Genomic DNA, 20019 nt, shown 5'->3' with positions numbered 1-20019 from the left:
GTTTATCATCACTCGGAATATTTTTAGTCACAAATGGTATGCTAAAAATCTTAATAATTCTTTTTGTCGCTTCCTTTTTCCCTCCCTCTGCTCAGGGCTTACTCCCTAGTTGACTCCAGCCAGGTGTCAACTTTCCTCATCTCCATCCTTCTCATCGTCTATGGCAGCTTCAGGTGAGTGCCATCAGTTCTGTCCAAATGATCACATCAACTGATAAGGACGTAGTGGACAACAAAGACTATTGTATATCTTGTCTGACATATAATCAAGACCTAAAGTAGTCTAAAGTAGTATTTCTCAAACCTATTGGGTCAGATTCCAAAATGTGTCACAAGCCTTTTGCCTTTGAGGCCCCATTTAACAGAAGTGCTAGTATGTTTTAATAAACTTGGGTCCTCAGTACAATCCAAATTTTCTCAATTTGGGTCCCAGGTTAAAAGAACTGTGGCCTGAAGAGAAGACATTGGTTGTGTTATAAGTTAGAGTAAATGTGGAGAAAAAGGTGAACTGGCACATTTATTACACATTTGATAAATGTTCACATTCCACCATGTAAATCTGATCATTTACTTGTTAGCATGAGTGGAAAATGCCACAGCAGTACAAGGTTCTCTCACAGTCCTTGAGTGCACTGCTCACAGCAACACCCATAACACTACAGATGCACTTTGTGTGCGCTGTCCAAGGCTATTGTTCTGCACCTGAGTGGTTTTGATGAGTTAATTTAGATTAGGATATCAGCCCAAAAATAATCACTGTAGTAGAACCTCATTAGCAGGCAATTGGCCTTTTCAAAATCTAGGGGTGTGATGATTCACCAGTGCATCGGGCTTAATATTTAAGATGTAGCTACATCCATTTAAATGGCTCTTATCAGTGCAAAGCTGGAAGTGAATTGCGGAAAAATCCATGTGGCACTTTGTGTCAGTGCGTCCTGATATGGCACATTTTACTTTTGGAATCAATTAGCCTAATTGCTGTTGTCACTTTCACATTACATGTATTTGTCTCCTGTTTTCTCTCCCTCTGCATCTGTCTCTTCTGACTGAGAGTGTGAAGGGTCACATCAGGTCATAAAACCCCCCCCGCTCCCCTCATTCGGAGAAAACAAGCCCTCTCCTTTCTTTTCTGTTTGCCTTCTCTCCTCAAAGATGTTAACTCACAGTTGAGACATTGATGACACACCACCAAATGTTCGTAAATTGTGGGCTTAGTCCTGGTTTTATAAGAAAGACAGAAAACTTTAAAAGTGTTATAAAAGGTAGCACCGCTAATCTCCTGACCCACATCCAGAGACGTCATGGAGTCACTTTAGTAGAGCGAGCAGCACCTCCTGCAGCTTCAAGCATTGAGAAAGGTTGCATCAAAATAATCCTCCCCACCCCACTTCCTCTGCACAGTCACATTCTATTACCAAAGCCACAGCAATCTTCATATGGAATATCATCATACAGAACAGAGAATTGCCGCACTAAAAATGCATTATAAAGAATCTACGTCTTAAAAGTATTGTTTACAGTTGAATGACTAACATGTTGTAATTACTACCAACAAATGAGATTCCTAATATTTCCTAATGCTATATTTTAACGATTTTAGCACACTGTCTGGCGAATGTCACAAGTGTATTTAGGGCATGTTCAAGTTCATTTTTGCTATTTTAGCAGCAGAAAAAAGGGTTGTTGTGCCATGCACATGGTTTAAAAGATCATGAGTGTGAAAGCGCACAAGCAAACCATGTCTCCACCAAAGTTCCCTGACGTGGAGCAGGAGCAGGAAGAGGAAGCGATCAGTGTGTCCTCATCTTCTGGCATCACCAGAAGGGCTGCACAATGCCAAAAGTGGTACAGTGGTGTCAGGAGTCAGTGAAAACAAAAGCTCGCCACACACTGAAAACAGCCACTGGAAACTGTGCATCCCTGTTTTTGTGACAGTGTACATGCATTGTGCATCTGCCTTGATAATGTTCCCTTAAATTAACACTGAATTACTGTGCCACTGACTTCAGACCTGGTTTTTGTCGGTCAATCGGACAATCGTTTTCAACTACCCTAACATAGCAATTCAGTGGCAACAATGTGCCTGACCACACCTCATTTTAAGACCAACATGCTCATGGGCACTCAGACAAGTGCAAATGCATTTGCTATTTACAAAATGTGGGCGCTGGATGGAAAAATGACAACTGCGTTGTTTGGAAACTAGCAAAAAACACTTGAGTCTTACACCTGGTGCCACTTTGCACCACGTGTAAGATATTGCCCCTATTGACGAGGCCATTGTAATATACCATTCTCTCTAACTGTGAGATGCACACCGGTGTAATAGAGAGTCAAGTTTTGAACATCCTTAATCTTAGCATATTCGACAAAACTATAAAATCAGTCAGGCATCACTTTCTTGGCAAAACTAGATCTAACTGGTCTGTCAAGACAGCAATATCTTTTCTGCCCAGCACAAGTAAAGAGGCATGTAATGCCAAAATGCACCAATATAGTGGAAGAAATATAGCCTCAGATGCACTCCATCCTCACTCTTAGATGCAGGTCAACTGGGAGGGCATCCATGGAAACTAACTAAAGACAAGGCAGGGTCTCCCTTTGCCAAGTTTCTGATGTTGTAAAGTTATATAATCAGTCTCCCACACCTCACAGATGTGATGTTACTACAGAAGCCAGTTTGAAAAGGTAACTTGGCCGTATGGCTTGTTGTACCCACAACAAGGCATGCTGTAGTGACAAGACTGAGAGAGAGCCTAATGCTACTGTGACAAGCTTTTTTTCCACTCTCACTAACCTGGAAATGTACAGGATTACTAAAAGTTTACTACCCTAATGGAAAATGTGGAGTTGGTAAATGAGATAAAATATACCTTTTTAAAACATTTACTGTAATATACACATTAGAGAGTGATTAAAGCCCTGTATTGATAATTACTGCTTGTTTTACTAGCTGACAAGAAAGTAATGTTGAGTAAATTGACTTCAACACAGATTTTGCACAGCTTTACCCTGAATTTCTGTCAGTCATCCATGTTAACATAAGATTTGATTGTTATTAAACTTAACGGGGGAGAATTGAGTCATTTTCCATCAACAGGGCTGTGCAGAGTTTTTGTGATTTTTGACATGCACATTGAGAGCTACTCTAGCTCTAGCTGTCTTCTGTTTTAGACAGATAAATTAGTCAGTAAAACAAATTTGAATTAATTGACAGTGCAAGTAGCTGAATTGTGCATGCTGCTAAAACAATTCTCACCTTATATCAACAGTCTGTTGGTAATGGTGGGCGTGTTTTTTTGTAATGTGTATTATTTTCTGACCATTGGTGCCTGAGTCCAACACATTTTCCTGCTCTCCCTCCTCATGCCTCCTACTGTCATGCAGGTCATTAAACATGGATTGTGAGAACCAGGAGAAGGATAAAGATGGTAACCCCTTGACAACGGGGTCCTTCAATAACAGCAACACAAACAACAGTAAGTATTACATATATGGTGAGGCAAGGGGAATACAGACAAGATGTTTTCTCAGACTTAGAGGTAGAGCCCAACTAATACAGGAATTTTGAGACAAAATCACCAATTACAGATGTTGTGAATTTTTGAGCTGGAATGAAAATAGACCTTTTCTATGTGTATTGTGCTCTGAGTTTGCACTGATAGGAATATGCAAAGTTACTGAGAAAACGGCTTCCTAAAACAAATAACTTTATTAAAGAATATTCAGCATTATTATACAATGTTAACCAATTCAAGAAATGAACAAGAAATGAACTAACCCTAACCCACACACACACACACACATATATATTCATTTTTTTTCTCTTTCCAATCAAACCCATTTGATTGCAGAAAATATGCCATTTTAGAATAGGCCTAAATAAACAACACATTTGAAATGCATGCAAAGTACTGCAGGTTTTTTTCTCCTGACTCCATAGGATTAGCATAAGGTGGGCATGTCTGCTAAAGGGGGACCTGTGGGTGCCCATATAACCCATTTTCTTGAGGTCAGAGGTCAAGGGAACCCTTTGTAAATGACCATGCCATATCCCCTTGCCAAAATTTAGCTTAACCTTGGAGCGATATATATTCTCTTTGCCAACCTTGGGTCGCCTACTTTCATATGATACCAGAATCTTCACTTTAGCTTTAAACAGACATTTTTATTATTGGCACATACTGGTCAACATATGTCAATATGGATACGATATTGATGTATTTATGATATGCCAATATCAGCCGACTAATGTATGTGGGCACTTCTTAGAAGTTATTGGGGTGCACAGATAAATTGGGTAGCTCTACTGCATATTTATATACATGTATGTTTGTGTGTGTTTGGTGTGAGTGACCCCAGCTTTCTCACACTGATGTGTGTGTGTCTTTCTTGTTTTGCAGGTATTCAAACCATAGACTCAACACAGGCTCTCTTCCTGCCAATAGGAGCTTCTGTGTCTCTCCTAGTGATGTTCTTCTTTTTTGACTCGGTACAGGTGGTCTTCACCATCTGCACTGCAGGTTTGTGCCCTTCTTAAATATTGTCCACAAGAACAGCACAATGTCAATAAATCTGTTTGACATCCCTTGGTATATAGGCAAGTAGCAAAAAAAATGTTTATGTTAAAATTGCTAGTGTAAGGCTTTCCGTTTCCTGCTAAATAGTCATTGACGGGGTAAACCCTGATTTCTGGATTGACTATTGAAACTATAAATACCATTAGCTGCTTCATGAGGCAGACAGAAAACAACTGAACCAACCAGTCTAGGTGTGATAAGAATTTAGTCTCACTACTCTGCTTTGTTCCTTGCCCTCAGTTCTTGCAACAATTGCATTTGCATTCCTCTTGTTGCCAATGTGCCAGTATCTGACCAGACCCTGCTCCCCGCAGAACAAGTAAGGAACCCATGTGGATTATCTTTCTCTGTTTTAATCCTGTCTATCTTCCTCACCCTGCTCCCTGCTGTTCAGTGTATCTTTGACAAATCTGCATAAATCTGTGTGAATCGACGTTGTAAGCGCATCAGTCTCTTGTCAGTTATGTAACAAAAATAGCCAAATTTCAGCAATGATTTCACAGCACATGCAAATAAGCCTCCCTTCCCTCGACCGATGTTGCACATTCATATCCTTGCTTCCTCAGTCTCATCAGTGGATATTAAAAATGCAAAGTTGCCTGTTTCTGTACACAGCAAACAAGCCCTGGCAAGTGTCCGGCTAAGAAAATGAAAGGAATAATGTTGCTACTCTCAATAAACTCTCTTCCTTCTCTCATTTCATAAACCATGCTGCCAGTGGTAGTAGGTGTTAACAGGGCACATAGGCTCTGTGGCACTGAATCAAATGAGACACGGCTTCTTTCCAGTCAGCAGGGTTCCTAATTTGGAGCCCCCCTGCATTTGTGTGTTCACTTACTTCATAGGATTGTGATATTTTCATATCTGTTCCTATCTCAAAAAAAAAAAAAAAAAAGGATCACAACATTTAATAACCAATACCAGCAATTAACTTTTTGATTGTATTTTCAGAGCCTGTTTATCCTTCCAATCCTTACAGTTAACGTTTATCCTCATGCCCCCAGGGCTACTTCACAAAGGGCTCCACCAGTGATAACCCCATCCAAACCCCTGTAATCTCTTGTGTCTGGGCAGTGTTTTGGTTATTTATGCATGTGGATCATTCAAGTCTGTGATTTGTATAAGAATGTTATGCAGCTATACTCTTAGACTTATTCTTACGCTTACACTTAGGTACTCTCTTACGTACACTGTTATACTCTCTGGCTTAATGAGGAAGGCTTTCTCATTAAGCTTCTTTTGAGGAACAATTTGTCATCATTCCTCGTTTTTTTAAACTGTCTGAAAACTACCATTCTGCCAGTAAACAGGAATATAAGATTTACAGGCTTTTAATAAACATGTTTGTATGTTGCATATCATGACACTTTTGCATGATCTTACACTATATGGACAAAAGTATTTGGCCACACCTCTTACTCAGTGAATGCAGGTGTTTCATTCAGTCCCATTGCCACAGGTATAGAAAATCAAGCTCCTAGCCATGCAGTCTGCCTTTACAAACATTTGTGATAAAATGGGTCATTCTAAAGAGCTCACTGAATTCCAGTGTGGTGCTGTAATAGTAATGTAATTGGATGCCACCACTGCAACAAGTCAGTTTGTGAAATTTCTTCCCTCCTAGATATTCCATGATCAACTGTAAGTGGTGTTATTGCAATGTTGATGCATTTTAGAACCACAGCAACTCAGCCAACAAGTGGCGGACCATGTACAGTTGCAGAGCGGCGAGTGCTGAGGCGTGTGGTGCGTAAAAGTGGCCGACGCTCTGCTGACTCGATAACTGCAGAGCTCCAAACCTCCTCTGGCATTAACAGCAACACAAAAACTAGTCTGCGTTTGGCAAATACCAGTAAAATGTTAACCTGCCTGACTGCACTGTGCCAACTGTAAAGTTTGGTGGAGGAGGGATAATGTCATGGGCTTGTTTTTCTGGGGTTAGCCTATGCCCCTTAGTTCTAGGGAAGATAAATGTTAATGTTTCAGCCCAAGACAGTTTGGATAATTCTATGCTTCCAACTTTGTGGGAACAGCTTGGGGAAGGCCCTTTTCTGTTCCAGTATGACTGTGTCCCAGTACACAAAGCAAGCTCCATAAAGGCATGGCTGGCTGAGTTTGGTGTGGAAGAACTTGACCAGCCCACACAGAACCGTGACCTCAACCCCATCCAACACCTTTGGGATGAACTAGAATGGAGATTGCGAGTCAGGCCCTCTCGTCTAACATCATCCAACATCAGTGTCTGACCTCACAAATGCTCTTCTGGATGAATGGGCAAAAATTCCCACAGACACACTCCAAAATCTTGTAGAAAGCCTTCCCAGAAGAGTGGAAAATGTAATAGCTGCAAAGAGGGGACCGACTCCATATTAATGAACATGGGTTTACAGTGGGATGTCATACAAGCTCCTGTAGGTGTAGGTGGCCCAATACTTTTGTCCATATAGTTTCATTCTCTGGATATTTGTGGCTATTCCAGTGTTGCCACACTGGGAACATTTTTCAGCTTTGACAAAATCAAATATCACAACATCTTTGACCCAATATCAATAATCTGAAGCTATTGTAGGGATAACTTTTGGTGCTTTCCTAAGATAATTACACAAGAGATTTTTGTTAAAGCGTAATCAGTAATGTGGATATGATGACCAAGCAGGTAGAGACAAATAATAAAACAGTGTAATAAGTTCAGAAAATTTCTTTACTAAAATTCAGCCTTTAAAACCAGGAAAAGACCACACTTATGTCGTCATGATATTACATATTCCCAGCCGATATCTAGTTTCATATCATGATATCGACAAGATATCGATACGTTGCCCAGCCCTTCTTTGTATTGTATATTTTCATGTTGATGTTTAGTCTGCTGTCATACAATATGTCTGGTCTGCTCGGTCCATGGAGCCGTTTGTCCAGCACCTTGTCTATCAGTCCAGTATCGTGTCTTATGTGTCAGCACCATTTAAGCAGGTCAAATTCCTTGTGGACCTTTTGTGAGGGGGGGAAATTCATCTGATTCATTCAGCATTGTTTTGTTTTGTTGTTTTCTAGTGAATAGTTAAGTGTGACTCTGCTGTATCTTTTATTCCAGGATTTCCTTTGGCTGCTGTGGGCGCTTCACTCTGGCTGAGCTCCTGTCCTTCTCCCTCTCTGTTATGTTGGTGCTCATCTGGGTGCTGACTGGACACTGGCTACTCATGGATGGTGCGTCACTGTTGTGGGTGTTTTGTGAATGTGTCAGAGGCGGGTTATCCATTAAAACGCAAATTGGCGAGAATTTGACACACATCTGAAATGCTTTAATTGAGAGTTTTGAAAATGGTATTCAACGTAAGAACATGCCATACTGAATTCTTTTTGTTTGGGCAGATAGCAAGTGAATCCCAGTCCTCCCTTTCACTTCCCTAATGGAGTAATGGAGTTAAAAAGAAGTAGAGCAGAGAGAAGAATGATAGGAGACAAATGCAGAGGAGTAGAGAGAGAGCTAACAGACACCATGGGAAGTTTTGTTGTCAGTCTCAAGACTGGTGTATGCTTGACGTGGAAACAGATGCTACAGAATGTATGTGGGCAAAATGACGTAATTGTGGCCAAAATGACCGGGCGCACTGGAATTGTCCATGAGGCTGTGCACCACTTACAACTTTGTAACAACACAGACAGACTGGCTCGAGAAAGAGGAATCAGAGCAAGAGGCTCATTCTTGTGGGTTAATTTGTTCTTGCTGGGGAGATTGTGGAGAGCTGAATTATCCCGCAGTGCCACTAAACTACAAGTTTTTCGCTGCATTATCCTCATGTGACACACAGCAGGAATAAAAGCCAAGGTACACAGATAGCACATCTGACACTGCCATGCATGGAGCAACCACACACACAGCAGAACCAAGCTTTTATTCTCACCACGCCCAGTATATGTTATTTCAATCAGATGTCGCATGGCTTGGAATTCATTATAGTGGAGCATTAAAGACTTGTGCAACTGAAACAACTACACTAGTGCTTTTTAGGTGCTCAGGTGTAGGCAGCCTTGGAGGGACATAGAGCAACAGTAAATGTCCACATGCAGAGTTTATTCTGGATCCAAAAAAGGAAAAGGCGGTGACTCGGCTTAACCACAGTTTCAGAGTGTATGTGCCCTGTTCTTGTCTGCATTCACCCCAGTCCTAGCAGTCAGTACATCTTAAACTCTATGACTGATATATCAAGGAAGTGGCCACATTCATATGAAAAAGTAAAGTAAGAAAAAAAAATACAATGATGTCGTATTTTCAAGATATTACATGAACTAGTACGACGAAACATCATCCACTTTTTTCTTTTCACTTGGTCTTCTGCTCTAACTGCCCATCACAATCATCACACACTCTTTCTGAGGGAATCTGTTATCTTGCTAGCCATGTTTGTCAAAATCTGCAAGGTGTAAAATATTTTGCCCATGCTACATTAGTCAGATAAAGTATCCCATGTGGATCTAAAATGAAAGTTTCAAACATGTGTTTACCTTTTCCTCAAAAGTTGGTTGTTGTGGCTCCTCTTATGTAATGCACTGCAGTGAAATTCTCTGAGTGAAGCTGTTTTTAATGTCAGCTACAGCCCCAACTCAAGCCGTAGAGACACACAAGCTCGACATTCTCCTTTGTCCCTGCAGTGGAACTAGTAAGATAGCACTACAGCGCCTCTCTGGATTACTGTTGCCAGCCATTGTAATGGATGTGTGTCTTTATGACTACACACGTGCACATATTTTTATACATACATATTTTACACAAATGTATTTTCGTTCAGGCTGCACATTAAATTATCCAAGCCCCGCCAGGGAACTTGACATGAATGAAAAACATTGACATGTCTGCACGTCCAGTCTCAGCACCATCTAGTGTCTCACTGTGGTGCACATCCTCAGTCATTCTGAACGTTGAAGTCAGCTCTTATGAACGTGGTCCATCCCAAGCACCTACTTTTTTTTTTTTAAATTTACATCAAAACAGGAAACAGGTGGGGTCATTGTTCATAGTAATTAATGTTTTGTATGTCGTCTTGCTAAAATAAATGTCGCTGAAAATGTTAAAACGTTTAATAGTAATATGTTTTACCGTTATTTTCTCTTCTCAGCTCTAGCCATGGGCTTGTGTGTAGCCATGATTGCCTTTGTGCGGCTTCCCAGTCTGAAGGTGTCCTGTCTGCTGCTGTCAGGCCTGCTCATTTATGACGTGTTCTGGGTAAGATATGACTCCATCCGAACTATCACCTGCAGTACAGCTGAAATCCAAGCAGCTGCCATGAATTATTAGCAAACACACAAAGACACTGACTAAATATGCAAATAAGCATCCGATTTGCTGCTTTCTTAATGAGCTAATACTAAGGAATAGTGATCCAATGCACAGAAGCTATTACATTTGACTTTTTTTTTTAAAGTACCTATGAGCTGGTATCTCTTAAACCAGAATTTTTTGCATAATAAGTGATGCTTTTTATGTTTCTGGCCACAGCAACAGCTGTTTGGAATAAATAGCAGAAGAAATAACAAGATTAATCACTCAGAGACAAGTGTGCTAGAGGAGATGGCCATCTCTGACCATCTCTGAACCAAGACTACAGCGAAGGTTGCCATTGCCTTTCAAGTATGAAAAGCACTCAGAGATAAAAAGGAGAGGGAGCAGAGGAGAGATGCAGATGTCTCTTTCTTTTCGACTGGAAGGTTTAGTTATCACTTATGAGCCGTAGTCGACATTCAGTATCTTTTTTATTATTATGGGCCTTTGCCTGTATTGAGTGCAAATATCAAATTACTTTCTTGCCAGAGATGCCCCCAAAATAAAGAGAACCAAGTATCCATCCATCCATTTTCCAAGCCTGCTTATTCCTAATCAGGTTCATTGGGAAACAAGATTCTTTCACTTGAGTATTTTCACTTAAGTTCTTCTTAAGTACGTGGTTGTGGTACGTGTGTACATGGTTAGTAATGAGTGAGAGAGGTGGACTGATTTTGTTACATTCAGCTTGAAAGACCGCAGTGTGTATTCTCCATCATTTAATTGCAGTGAACCACTGAATACTGTCATAATAATAAGTTTGAGAGAGGACTAGAGGCAAGCAGTATCACCATCCTCAAGAAATCTGACGCCCCCAAATAATGTACCAGTGCAGAATCGTGCTACATCTCAGTAGGTCTTGGCTAGAAGAGACCAACATTTGGTCAAAACTGCCACTTTTGCTCAGTTTCTATTTTGCAGTCACCTATCGTATTGTTCATTGTTTACCTTAAAGCAGATTTGTGCAAGGCAGAAATTCTACTTTTGTAGCAGCATTCATTACATCTTCACTGTATATCCATTTGTTTGTTCACCTGGTCATTACGTTAATGTTGCATACACAAATATGAAATTTCAACAGTCTCAGCACAACGGACAGTACATTTAACATGCTGCTTATCCTGATGATCTAAAAGTAAACATGTTTCTGCAGTGTCCTCACCCTAAACATATTTAGCACCTAGCAACCTGCCAGCACACATCAACCTTCAGTTTATAACAGAACCTGTTTTTGTTCACAACTTATACCAGATTTACATGATGTTTGCAGATTTTCAGTAAAAGTCTGGCCTTTATTATTTTATGGCAGCACATTTGAAAGCACCAGTTGTTGCAAGCACTGATTAAGTCTGCTTACCTGCACCTGGGTAATATTAGTTAATGTGCCTGGAAACCAGTGTGGAAGCTAATAAAATAATTATATGCCAGCGAAGCACAAGCCTGAGATGTACTAATAACATTGTAGTTAAACATATAGTGATGCAAGAGTGATTTTGGATGAATCTGTGACTGGGTTTGAGTGCAGTTCAATCCAGAATGTAACCGCTTAAGTGCTCTGATGAAAATCCATTAAAAATTTGTTGAAGTGGCCTGTTTTTGAATTTGTTGCCAAAAATGGAAAAAAAAAAATGAAAGAAAGCTTTTGACCCATATGTTGCTGATTTTTGTTTAGGAAATTTCAGGATTCAGTGCTGTAATGTGTATAAACATGAATTCATTAGCTGGTATTAAAATAAAAAATCTCTGCTTCTTAAGAATAAAAAATGGATGTCTGCACCCTGTACATCTGGGTGCATCTGTTAAATGTATTTTGACGTGTGCAGACAAGAAAGCTTAATGGACTCAGATTTGACTTACAGTGATAAATTATATTTCCATGCTATTAGTACATTGTCCGTCTGGAATTCTTGTTGCTCAGCAAAAACCTCCACAGATTATTGCTGTTTCTGCCAGTTAACTAGCCAGAGTGCACTGAGAAGCCCAGATAAGTACCTAAATGACCCCCTTGCATTTCCTTCCAGGTGTTCTTCTCAGCCTACATCTTCAACAGTAATGTGATGGTTAAGGTCGCCACCCAGCCTGCTGAAAATCCCATAGATGTTCTGTCCAGGAAGCTCCACTTGGGGCCGGGGATGGGCCGCGACGTGCCCCGCCTCTCTTTACCCGGCAAGCTGGTGTTTCCCAGGTAAGACAGATGGAACTACAAAGATGGGAGTAGCAGTAGTCCCTGTGGAAATGTTTGCTTTACAGAGCCAGTCATCAGTTTTGTAGTTTATGAATGGTAATGATATTGTTAGCCACAGAAGCAGAACATTATAAGGAGGATGTTTCAACCAAAAACTCAAATTTTAAAATTGAGGGGTTTTGCTTATATGTTGTGAAATCTTGAGTTTCCTAAAGATTTCCCTAAAATGTTGAATTTTAGTTATGGAAAGGCTTAGGCAAGGAATCCTTGATGTAGAGTGTGCAACCCTGGCTGGGAGCATGAGCGTCACACGTTCATTCATGATTCTATTGATCAGCCTCGACTGTTCATATGAGCTCCGAAACCTGAGCTCCCTCTTCCACACTGAACCCTGCCCCCCATCACTGACTCCGTCACTCTGCCCTAGTTTCTGCTATAACTCATTTTGTCATTGTTGATTTCCCCAATTTTTCCACTCCTGGTTCAGGACCTAATGTTGTGTCACAGAAAAGAAGTATCTGGGTAACCTAAAAATCATCCCACAAGTTGACAAACAGGAACAGGGTTGTGACAATAACTGCATTACCACAGTTATGTGATGCCTACCGTGAGGTTGAGCTCATTACTGTCATCATCGCATTTTTTTATGGAGCAAAAGTCAAGTTGAGAGGCGTGAAGTGTCAAAATTTGGTATCTCCAGAACCGAATGTCATAGAGACACGCGGTAACATCTCTCAGAGACCCCCAAAACCCCCTGGTGGACCCTGGTTCCAAGTTGCAAGGAGGTTCGGTTCCAGAGATACAGGCTGAAAGTCAATTTGACCAATGTGAAAAATTTTTAAGTGCCTTTTTTCTTCAATGGAAGGTCATAGAGACACACAGTAAAGACCAGTGTGTTCAGAGACCGCAAAAACCTCCAGGCGGACCTTGTGCCTGAGTTGCGAGGATGTTTGGCAACTAACCACCGAACCGCAGTGATACATTGCTTTTTCACCATGTTTGGAAAAATTCTGTAATGTCACAGCCCTAGACGCAACCTCTCGGTACTTGCATTGTACAGTCTGTATGTATTTGTAGTCTGCATGTATCATTTAAGCATTACAAACGTATGTTTACCTTTTTTCTCCATCCGTGCAGTTCCACAGGAAGTCACTTCTCAATGCTGGGAATAGGAGACATTGTGATGCCGGGGTTGCTATTATGCTTCGTGCTGCGCTATGACAACTATAAGAAGCAGGCAAATGGGGAAGTCCCAGGGCCTGGTAACATGTCCGGACGAATGCAGCGCGTCTCCTATTTCCACTGCACTCTCATCGGATACTTTGTGGGTAAGCAAGCAATCTACGACTAAATTGGTGCAAATGCTTATGGTGTTGGGGTTGTCAAAAGAGCATGGCACTTCTGAACTGAACATTTCTAAGCATAATCTGTCAAAATGATTGGAAATACCCACATTAACTTTGAGGGTACTTTGGTTTGACATCGACATCTCATTGGTTGTGCTTGACTGTGTCTTCAGGGCTACTGACGGCTACTGTGGCCTCCAGGATCCACCGCGCAGCTCAGCCTGCCTTGCTCTACCTGGTGCCCTTCACCCTGCTGCCTCTGCTCACTATGGCCTACCTGAAGGTACGAAGGGGGTGGGAGAGGAGTGCAGAGGAGTCATTCTTATGCAAGAGTTAAGATGTCAGCTGGCACAGATTTACACTCCTTTGAATACAGCCGTTATCTAAACAACCATGAGTGCCACAGTGGAACATCAGTCTTACTGAATTCTATAATTGCAAGCATTCTGTTAAAAAAAAAAAAAAAAAAAAATTTGCAAAGTACAGCTTTACATAGAATGCCAAGAAGTAGGAAAGGATAAATCTCAATAAATGTTTTCTTGGGCCAATTCCAATTTTCTTCTTAACAGTGTGATTGGCTGTATCAGGTTGAAACTAACACATTATTACTAAAAGACTTTTATTGTATCTTGCTGTGTGTGGTTTACCTTCTTTTTTTCTTTTTTAGTATCTTCCTTTCACTGAAGCCCCTCTAGGGCTTCAGTTGCAATTGAGCATCTGCTATAAATGCCGTGATACTTGCATTAGATAACTTTTCTCAGTTTATCTATATACACCTTATCTGTCCCTATCAAATAAACCATAAAGAAATATAAAAATAAAATAAAATTTCTGCCACAAATCCGGTTTTTGGACAGTTGTAAACAGCAACCAGTCAGTTGCCCCTAATAATATTATTTATTCATGTTTAAGAAATTTAAGATGGTTAAATGCCAAAATAAAGGCAAGTACACTGAAAAAAAATCATGCATAGCAGCACAAAGGACAATAAAACAGTAAGTAAAAAAGCTGCAAAGTGACTGGAAAGCTAGATGAGGGTGTAGAAGGAAACATTAGCATCCAGAAACATCATCATGCTCAAACTGTGGTGTGCGGTCTGCAGGGGGACTTGCGGCGCATGTGGTCAGAGCCCTTCCACGCCAAGACCAGCAGCTCCCGCTTCCTGGAGGTATGATGCACCCTGGGATATCCAACCAGCACAGGGAGGACCGCAGAGCTCTGCCCCTTGACACAGGGAAGGAGAGAGAGGGCGCACTCACAGTGAGGCCATGTTGTCGTCATCACCTGTTCATGCTTTCCGCCAATCCTCTGTGAAAACCCTCAGAAGGACACCAGTGTGTGGACCACAACGCCCAAACACGATTCATCTTTGGTCCCTACATCCTCCCCGTTCTATCTCCGCTTCCTTTTTTTTTTCTTTTTTTTTCTTTTTTCTCTATTTCCTCTCCATGATAGCACATCCTGCCCATGCTGCTTTTGTTTTCCAACTTCCTCTCTTTTCCTCCAGTTCTTTTACCTTTGTATTATATTAGGTCTCATTTTCCACTTCCCTCCTACGGCCCATTCCATTTTTCAGGCCTGTTCTCTCTTTTTTTTTTTTTTTTTTTTTTTTAAACCTCTTTTCATTTTCTCTGTCTACCCGTGCATCTCTCTGTTTCACTGACTCGGATGAACTTGAGAACCGGACGTCCCCCTTTTTTGCGGACCTGTGGTTGTGAGACATGACTGGGGTTTGTGTGTGTGTGTGTATATGTGTATTTATATACATATATATATGCACATACGAACATATTTTGTAAGCATTGTCGTGTTCATTATTATTATTATTATCATTATCATTATTATTATTATTATTATGGAATGATTTTAACAAAACAAACAGTGGAGAAGAGGCAGAGTTGCAGCCGCACAGGAAAGAAAAAGAGTCTTCCCCTCCATCTGTCTCCCTCTTTCGCCCGCTCTCTTGAATCTGTCATCCTTCCACAGTGGCTTCTCACCAACACTCCAGCCCTTCTCTGACACTCCCTGCCCACCTCATTACTCTCTGTTCATCTGCTGCCCCCCCACCCCCCGCCCCCCACAGATATGATATGTATTTTATTTAGAAAAATTTTATTCTTGGCATATACAGAAATGATGCATTATAAATTGTGAATGTGTCCCCCCTGTGTTGAAGGGGAGCACATCTATTTGTATATATGTGTACACATGTATTTGGGGTATCTTGAGTTTGTATTTGTGTTTGGGAGCATGTTGAACAGGGTTGGAAACTAACACCAGCCACCAGCCAAATGCTGGTGAATTTGGGCTGCGGCTGGTCATTTTGCCTCGTAGAGCCGTGAGCATCCATCATTCTGGGCGGTCCTGTTCTAAAGTTGGCCAGCGGGCAGATTAGCAAAGTGGTCGGTGCATTTTGGAGTACCTCTGCTTCTGTGGCTGGTTGACGAAAAAGTTAGTTTCCTATCCTAGTGTTAAAATGTGTGTGTGTGTGTGTGTGATATGAGTGAGACGAGTGAACGAATGTTTTATTTGCTTTTTATTTGAAATCCAGAACATATTAAATCAGTGACAATAGTCAGGTTTCCATTGACCTGGGTGTGTTCAGCAAAACCAGTGTCACTGACACTGAAGACTCTCTCTAATCCAGAAATAAACAACAACAAAAAATACATATATATTTTCAGCAAGGGCCAGTTTTCTTCTATCAGTTTTTCTTGGGATAAGTGCAAATGTGAACAAGGTTTTTTTTTTTTTTTTTTTTTTCCCCCAAATAAATGAATGTCGATGTTTTCTCAGACACGCCATGTCATTTTGATGGTATGAACCACACGTAAAGTGTGGAAAAGGTTATTAGGCAGATTATCCATGGACTTGTTACATCTACTGTGTACATGCCTTGCAGCAAGGTATGTCAACCCAAATCTGTGTTTATTTGTTGCCATAAAAACACTAAAAGAATATGTCGTTTCTGGGCATGACATCATTACACCAAGTTGTTATATTGATTTGACAACAGGAATGGAAATGGGGGGGGGGGGAAACACATCTGAATCTTTCTGCCTAAATTGATGAAGACCTGACTATTGAAAAAAATCTGGATTAAAAACCCAATGCGGAGGCAACGGTCAGTGGAATATAAAGACCTATACTGTGGTTAGATCCATGTGTCGTTATCTGAAAGATTAAGCAGCCCCAACAGTTCGGGGGTGCGTCCACATGGTCCTCGGCACGTGCCAAGGTTCTCACCGAAGTCCTCTGAGCGGCTGGGTAGATGTGTGTGAGTGCCTGATCAAATAACATTACCTTCATCGAGTCTGTTTGGACCTAGGGAGGGGAAAGAATCCATCACGCCCGTCGAAAGTCAAAACTAGATCGTAATCAATGGACCCTTAGGAGTTACAGCTAATCCATAGGGATGTTTATACTGTCACCATTTGGTACCCAACAGTCTTACAGTTTATGGATTTTCTTTTTCTTTTTCTTTTTGGATTGTCAGTCCTCCCACTGTTTTGTGGTGCTTGTCAGTTAATAGCTAAAGTATACTGGAAAGTGTGTGAGTGTGTGAGTGAGTGCACGGCTGGAAATTGGAGAGGGAGAGATGTATGGACGATGCAGTTTACTGGCTTTTTTTTTTTGGTTGGGTTTTTTTGTTGTTTTTTTTTTTTTTTTTTACTTTTTTATGCTATCTGGCCGTGCATGTTAAGTGTACAGTGTCTCATTTCTCAGACTGCATTGACAGGGCTACTGCAGTTTTTGAGACTTGCTGGCCTATACCAAGGCACTGGACCTGCGAGCAGGGCTGCACAGAGGAACGTCAAACGGACAAAGGCTTCAGGTCAGAAAGACTGAGATTGGTCAGCGCTGACCTCCTCTGACAGGCCTGACTGACTTTCACAAAGGCTGAACATTACCTGGACACTGTCAAGTTGGGACATTTCAGGCTGCCCCTCAGTCCAGCTGCCGAAACTTGGACATAAAGGAACCAGAACCCAACCCTGCCCCCCACCTCTCTATGGACATGGCAAGAATATATACATACATATACGTGTGTATATATATCTCTATATATATAAATGTATATGTATGTATATATGTGTATTTATATATACCTATATAAATAACTGATGACGATCATGGTGATAACAATTAAAAAAAAAAAAAAAGTCTTCATTTTTTATGGAAAATTGCTTTCTTTTTATCCCCTTGTTTGTAAAGATTTTTTTTTTCTTAGTGCTTTAGTTTTAGGTTTTCCATTTTATACTTTTATTTCCACCTCTTCTCCCCTCCAGCAGAGGGTTCTAGCCCTGTTGGTGCGTTGATGTTACAGCTGAATGGATTCTGTATAGAAAAAAAGTCAAATAAATAAATTAAGAACTGTGTAGTGAAAACATGGATCCTGAAGCGCTTAATCTAAAACACTTTGTCTCCTTTTAACCCCTTCCTGTGCCCGTTTCCTCTCCCTCCTATTTCCCCTACTTGTTCAGGATTCTGCTGTAAATAAACATGACTCTAACTGTACGGCCCGTGTCTGCTTTTCATTGAGTCACATGCCAGAGCAAGAGGCCCAAGTGTAACGTTATTATCCAGAATAGGAAATTAATGGAGTCAAGGTGCGAAACACAAATCTACACAGCTATAAGACAAGCTGTGAAACACACATGCACATAAATGAAAATATTAAAGAATATAAAATGAACAAACCAAAATGAATGTAAGGGTAGTAGTTCCAAAATCAGTATAAAGTACAGTTGCAATAGGTATAGTGATTTTTTTTTTTTTTTTTTTTTCAAATCTGATTAAATTACTCAAAGCACATACATCTCACAGTGTGCAGCCATTTGTGCAGAGCAGGCCTCAAAGTACATAAATATTTTAGTGCTAAGATTTACAAGAACAATGTGAACAACAATGTGAAACCTGTCAGGTCAAGAGGGAAGCTGACTCTTTGGAAGCTGAATTAGGATCTGCGCTCCAGGCTGTAGATGCAGGAGCATTTTTTCACTTTGAGGTCAAAATGGCTGAAATTTGTTTATGGGAGCTTATACAAAGCAGTCTGAAAGTCTGACTCCACCACCAAGAAGAGTTTGTTTTCTTCATTTATCAAAAAGAAAATGCACTCTTTTTTCAGCTGATACTTCTTAATCAAGACTGCAGAAATGTGTGTATGAGATTGCATCTTGTCTGAATATCCTGTATGTATGTCATGTATGCTGCTAATACACAGTGTGAATTGTTTTGTCTGACTTTCTGAGACACACACCACACTAAACACCGGTTGATTTGGGACGATTTGTGCAGTTGGTGTGTCCAAATTGGGAAAAAGCTCATTTTTGGGTCAGTGGTAAGGTTAGGGGTTGGTTAAAGTTAGGTTTTGGGTTTGGGTAAGTCTCCAGGAAATGAATGCAAGTCTATGTAATGTCCTCAAAAGTGGCCTGAGTAATGTGTGGTTTTAACACAAGATAGTTACTGATGCAATATGTTCTATGCATTATTGTTTCTAGGACTAGTTCTTTAACTTTGCAAAAAGACTTGTACATCAAAATATTTTCCAGTGGTTTGGAATAATGTTAAAAGAGTTTATAGGGGCCAAAATGCTACTCTGAGTGCTGACGAACTATCCCAACACCAAACTGCTGCTTCACTGAAAGCTGAGAGGCAGTACAACACAAGCTGGAGGCAAAGCAAGCAGTTTTCAGCCGAAGCTAGACCAGGCAGACCTCAAGTGAGCACACCATCTGAGCAGCAGCACATCAAGTTAACATGGTTTTGCGCAGAACAGCATCTGCATCCGAGACACAGAGCCAAGGGAAGACAGCACGCCTCACTCCGGTTGCTAAAAGTACAAAAGACAGCTGGCTAACTGTGGACTTAACGAGAGAGAAGCCACTCCAAACCACTTCTCTGACAGCAACACAAATCCTGACACTCAGCATGGACCACATGATGCCAAAAGTTCACTGACTAACAGAATAATTAAAGTTTGTACTTCACATTTGCAATCTGATAACATGCATTACATGGTTAATGTACCAGTGCCAAAGAAAAAAAAAAAAAAAAAAAAAAAAACTTAGTCAAACATAGTGGAAACATTCAGGTATTTCTGCCTAGGATCAACTACACAATTTATCTTATTTTATTTCATTTTTAGTTGATTGAGAAAATTTCTTTATTCATTTACAGAGTAAACACTCCACAAGAGACCCAAAAAAGAGATAGTAAGTACAAATGAAGTAAGGGGAGGGAGACAACCTTCTTGAATGTATGTATGCATTGTTCTGCTTTGTGTCGCCGTTTCTGTCTGAATCTACTGAAATTATTGCGGTAATGCTGTGGTTATTTTCTTGTAATTTCATTTTAAATATACTGTATATTCCTTGGACAATTTTCTGGATGTTTTGTTGAACCCTCTACTGATTTCTTGTTCCAGTTTCAAAGGGTGGAAAGCTTGTGGAATTTGTCAACTTTAAAAAAAAAAAAAAAAAAGATTCAGTAAACATGAGGTGGGACTGGATACCAAATGTAGAGAAATTTTGACTTTCGGTGAAAACGAGTAATATTGTTTGAAAAATGTCATTCATCTAAAAATGCATGT

The 20019-nt window shown here is 40.5% G+C and overlaps 1 protein-coding gene across 1 annotated transcript in view; it reads left to right on the top strand.

Moving 5' to 3' along the window:
• Positions 1-17945, top strand: part of sppl3 (signal peptide peptidase 3) — a 36559-nt gene extending 18614 nt beyond the window's left edge. Inside the window, exons 2-11 of the mRNA XM_030065474.1 lie at positions 96-173; positions 3387-3478; positions 4403-4522; positions 4820-4898; positions 7671-7783; positions 9694-9800; positions 11918-12081; positions 13219-13409; positions 13601-13710; positions 14530-17945. Coding sequence (XP_029921334.1) covers positions 96-173; positions 3387-3478; positions 4403-4522; positions 4820-4898; positions 7671-7783; positions 9694-9800; positions 11918-12081; positions 13219-13409; positions 13601-13710; positions 14530-14601 — 1126 coding nt within the window. The 3' untranslated portion in view covers positions 14602-17945. The remainder of the gene's footprint in view (positions 1-95; positions 174-3386; positions 3479-4402; positions 4523-4819; positions 4899-7670; positions 7784-9693; positions 9801-11917; positions 12082-13218; positions 13410-13600; positions 13711-14529) is intronic.
• The last annotated feature ends 2074 nt before the right edge of the window (positions 17946-20019 follow it).

The sequence above is a fragment of the Myripristis murdjan genome, chromosome 12 (assembly GCF_902150065.1).
Source record: "Myripristis murdjan chromosome 12, fMyrMur1.1, whole genome shotgun sequence".
NCBI lineage: Eukaryota > Metazoa > Chordata > Actinopteri > Holocentriformes > Holocentridae > Myripristis > Myripristis murdjan.
The sequence above is the reverse complement of the archived record's forward strand: the minus strand, read 5'-3'. Positions and strand labels throughout refer to the sequence as shown.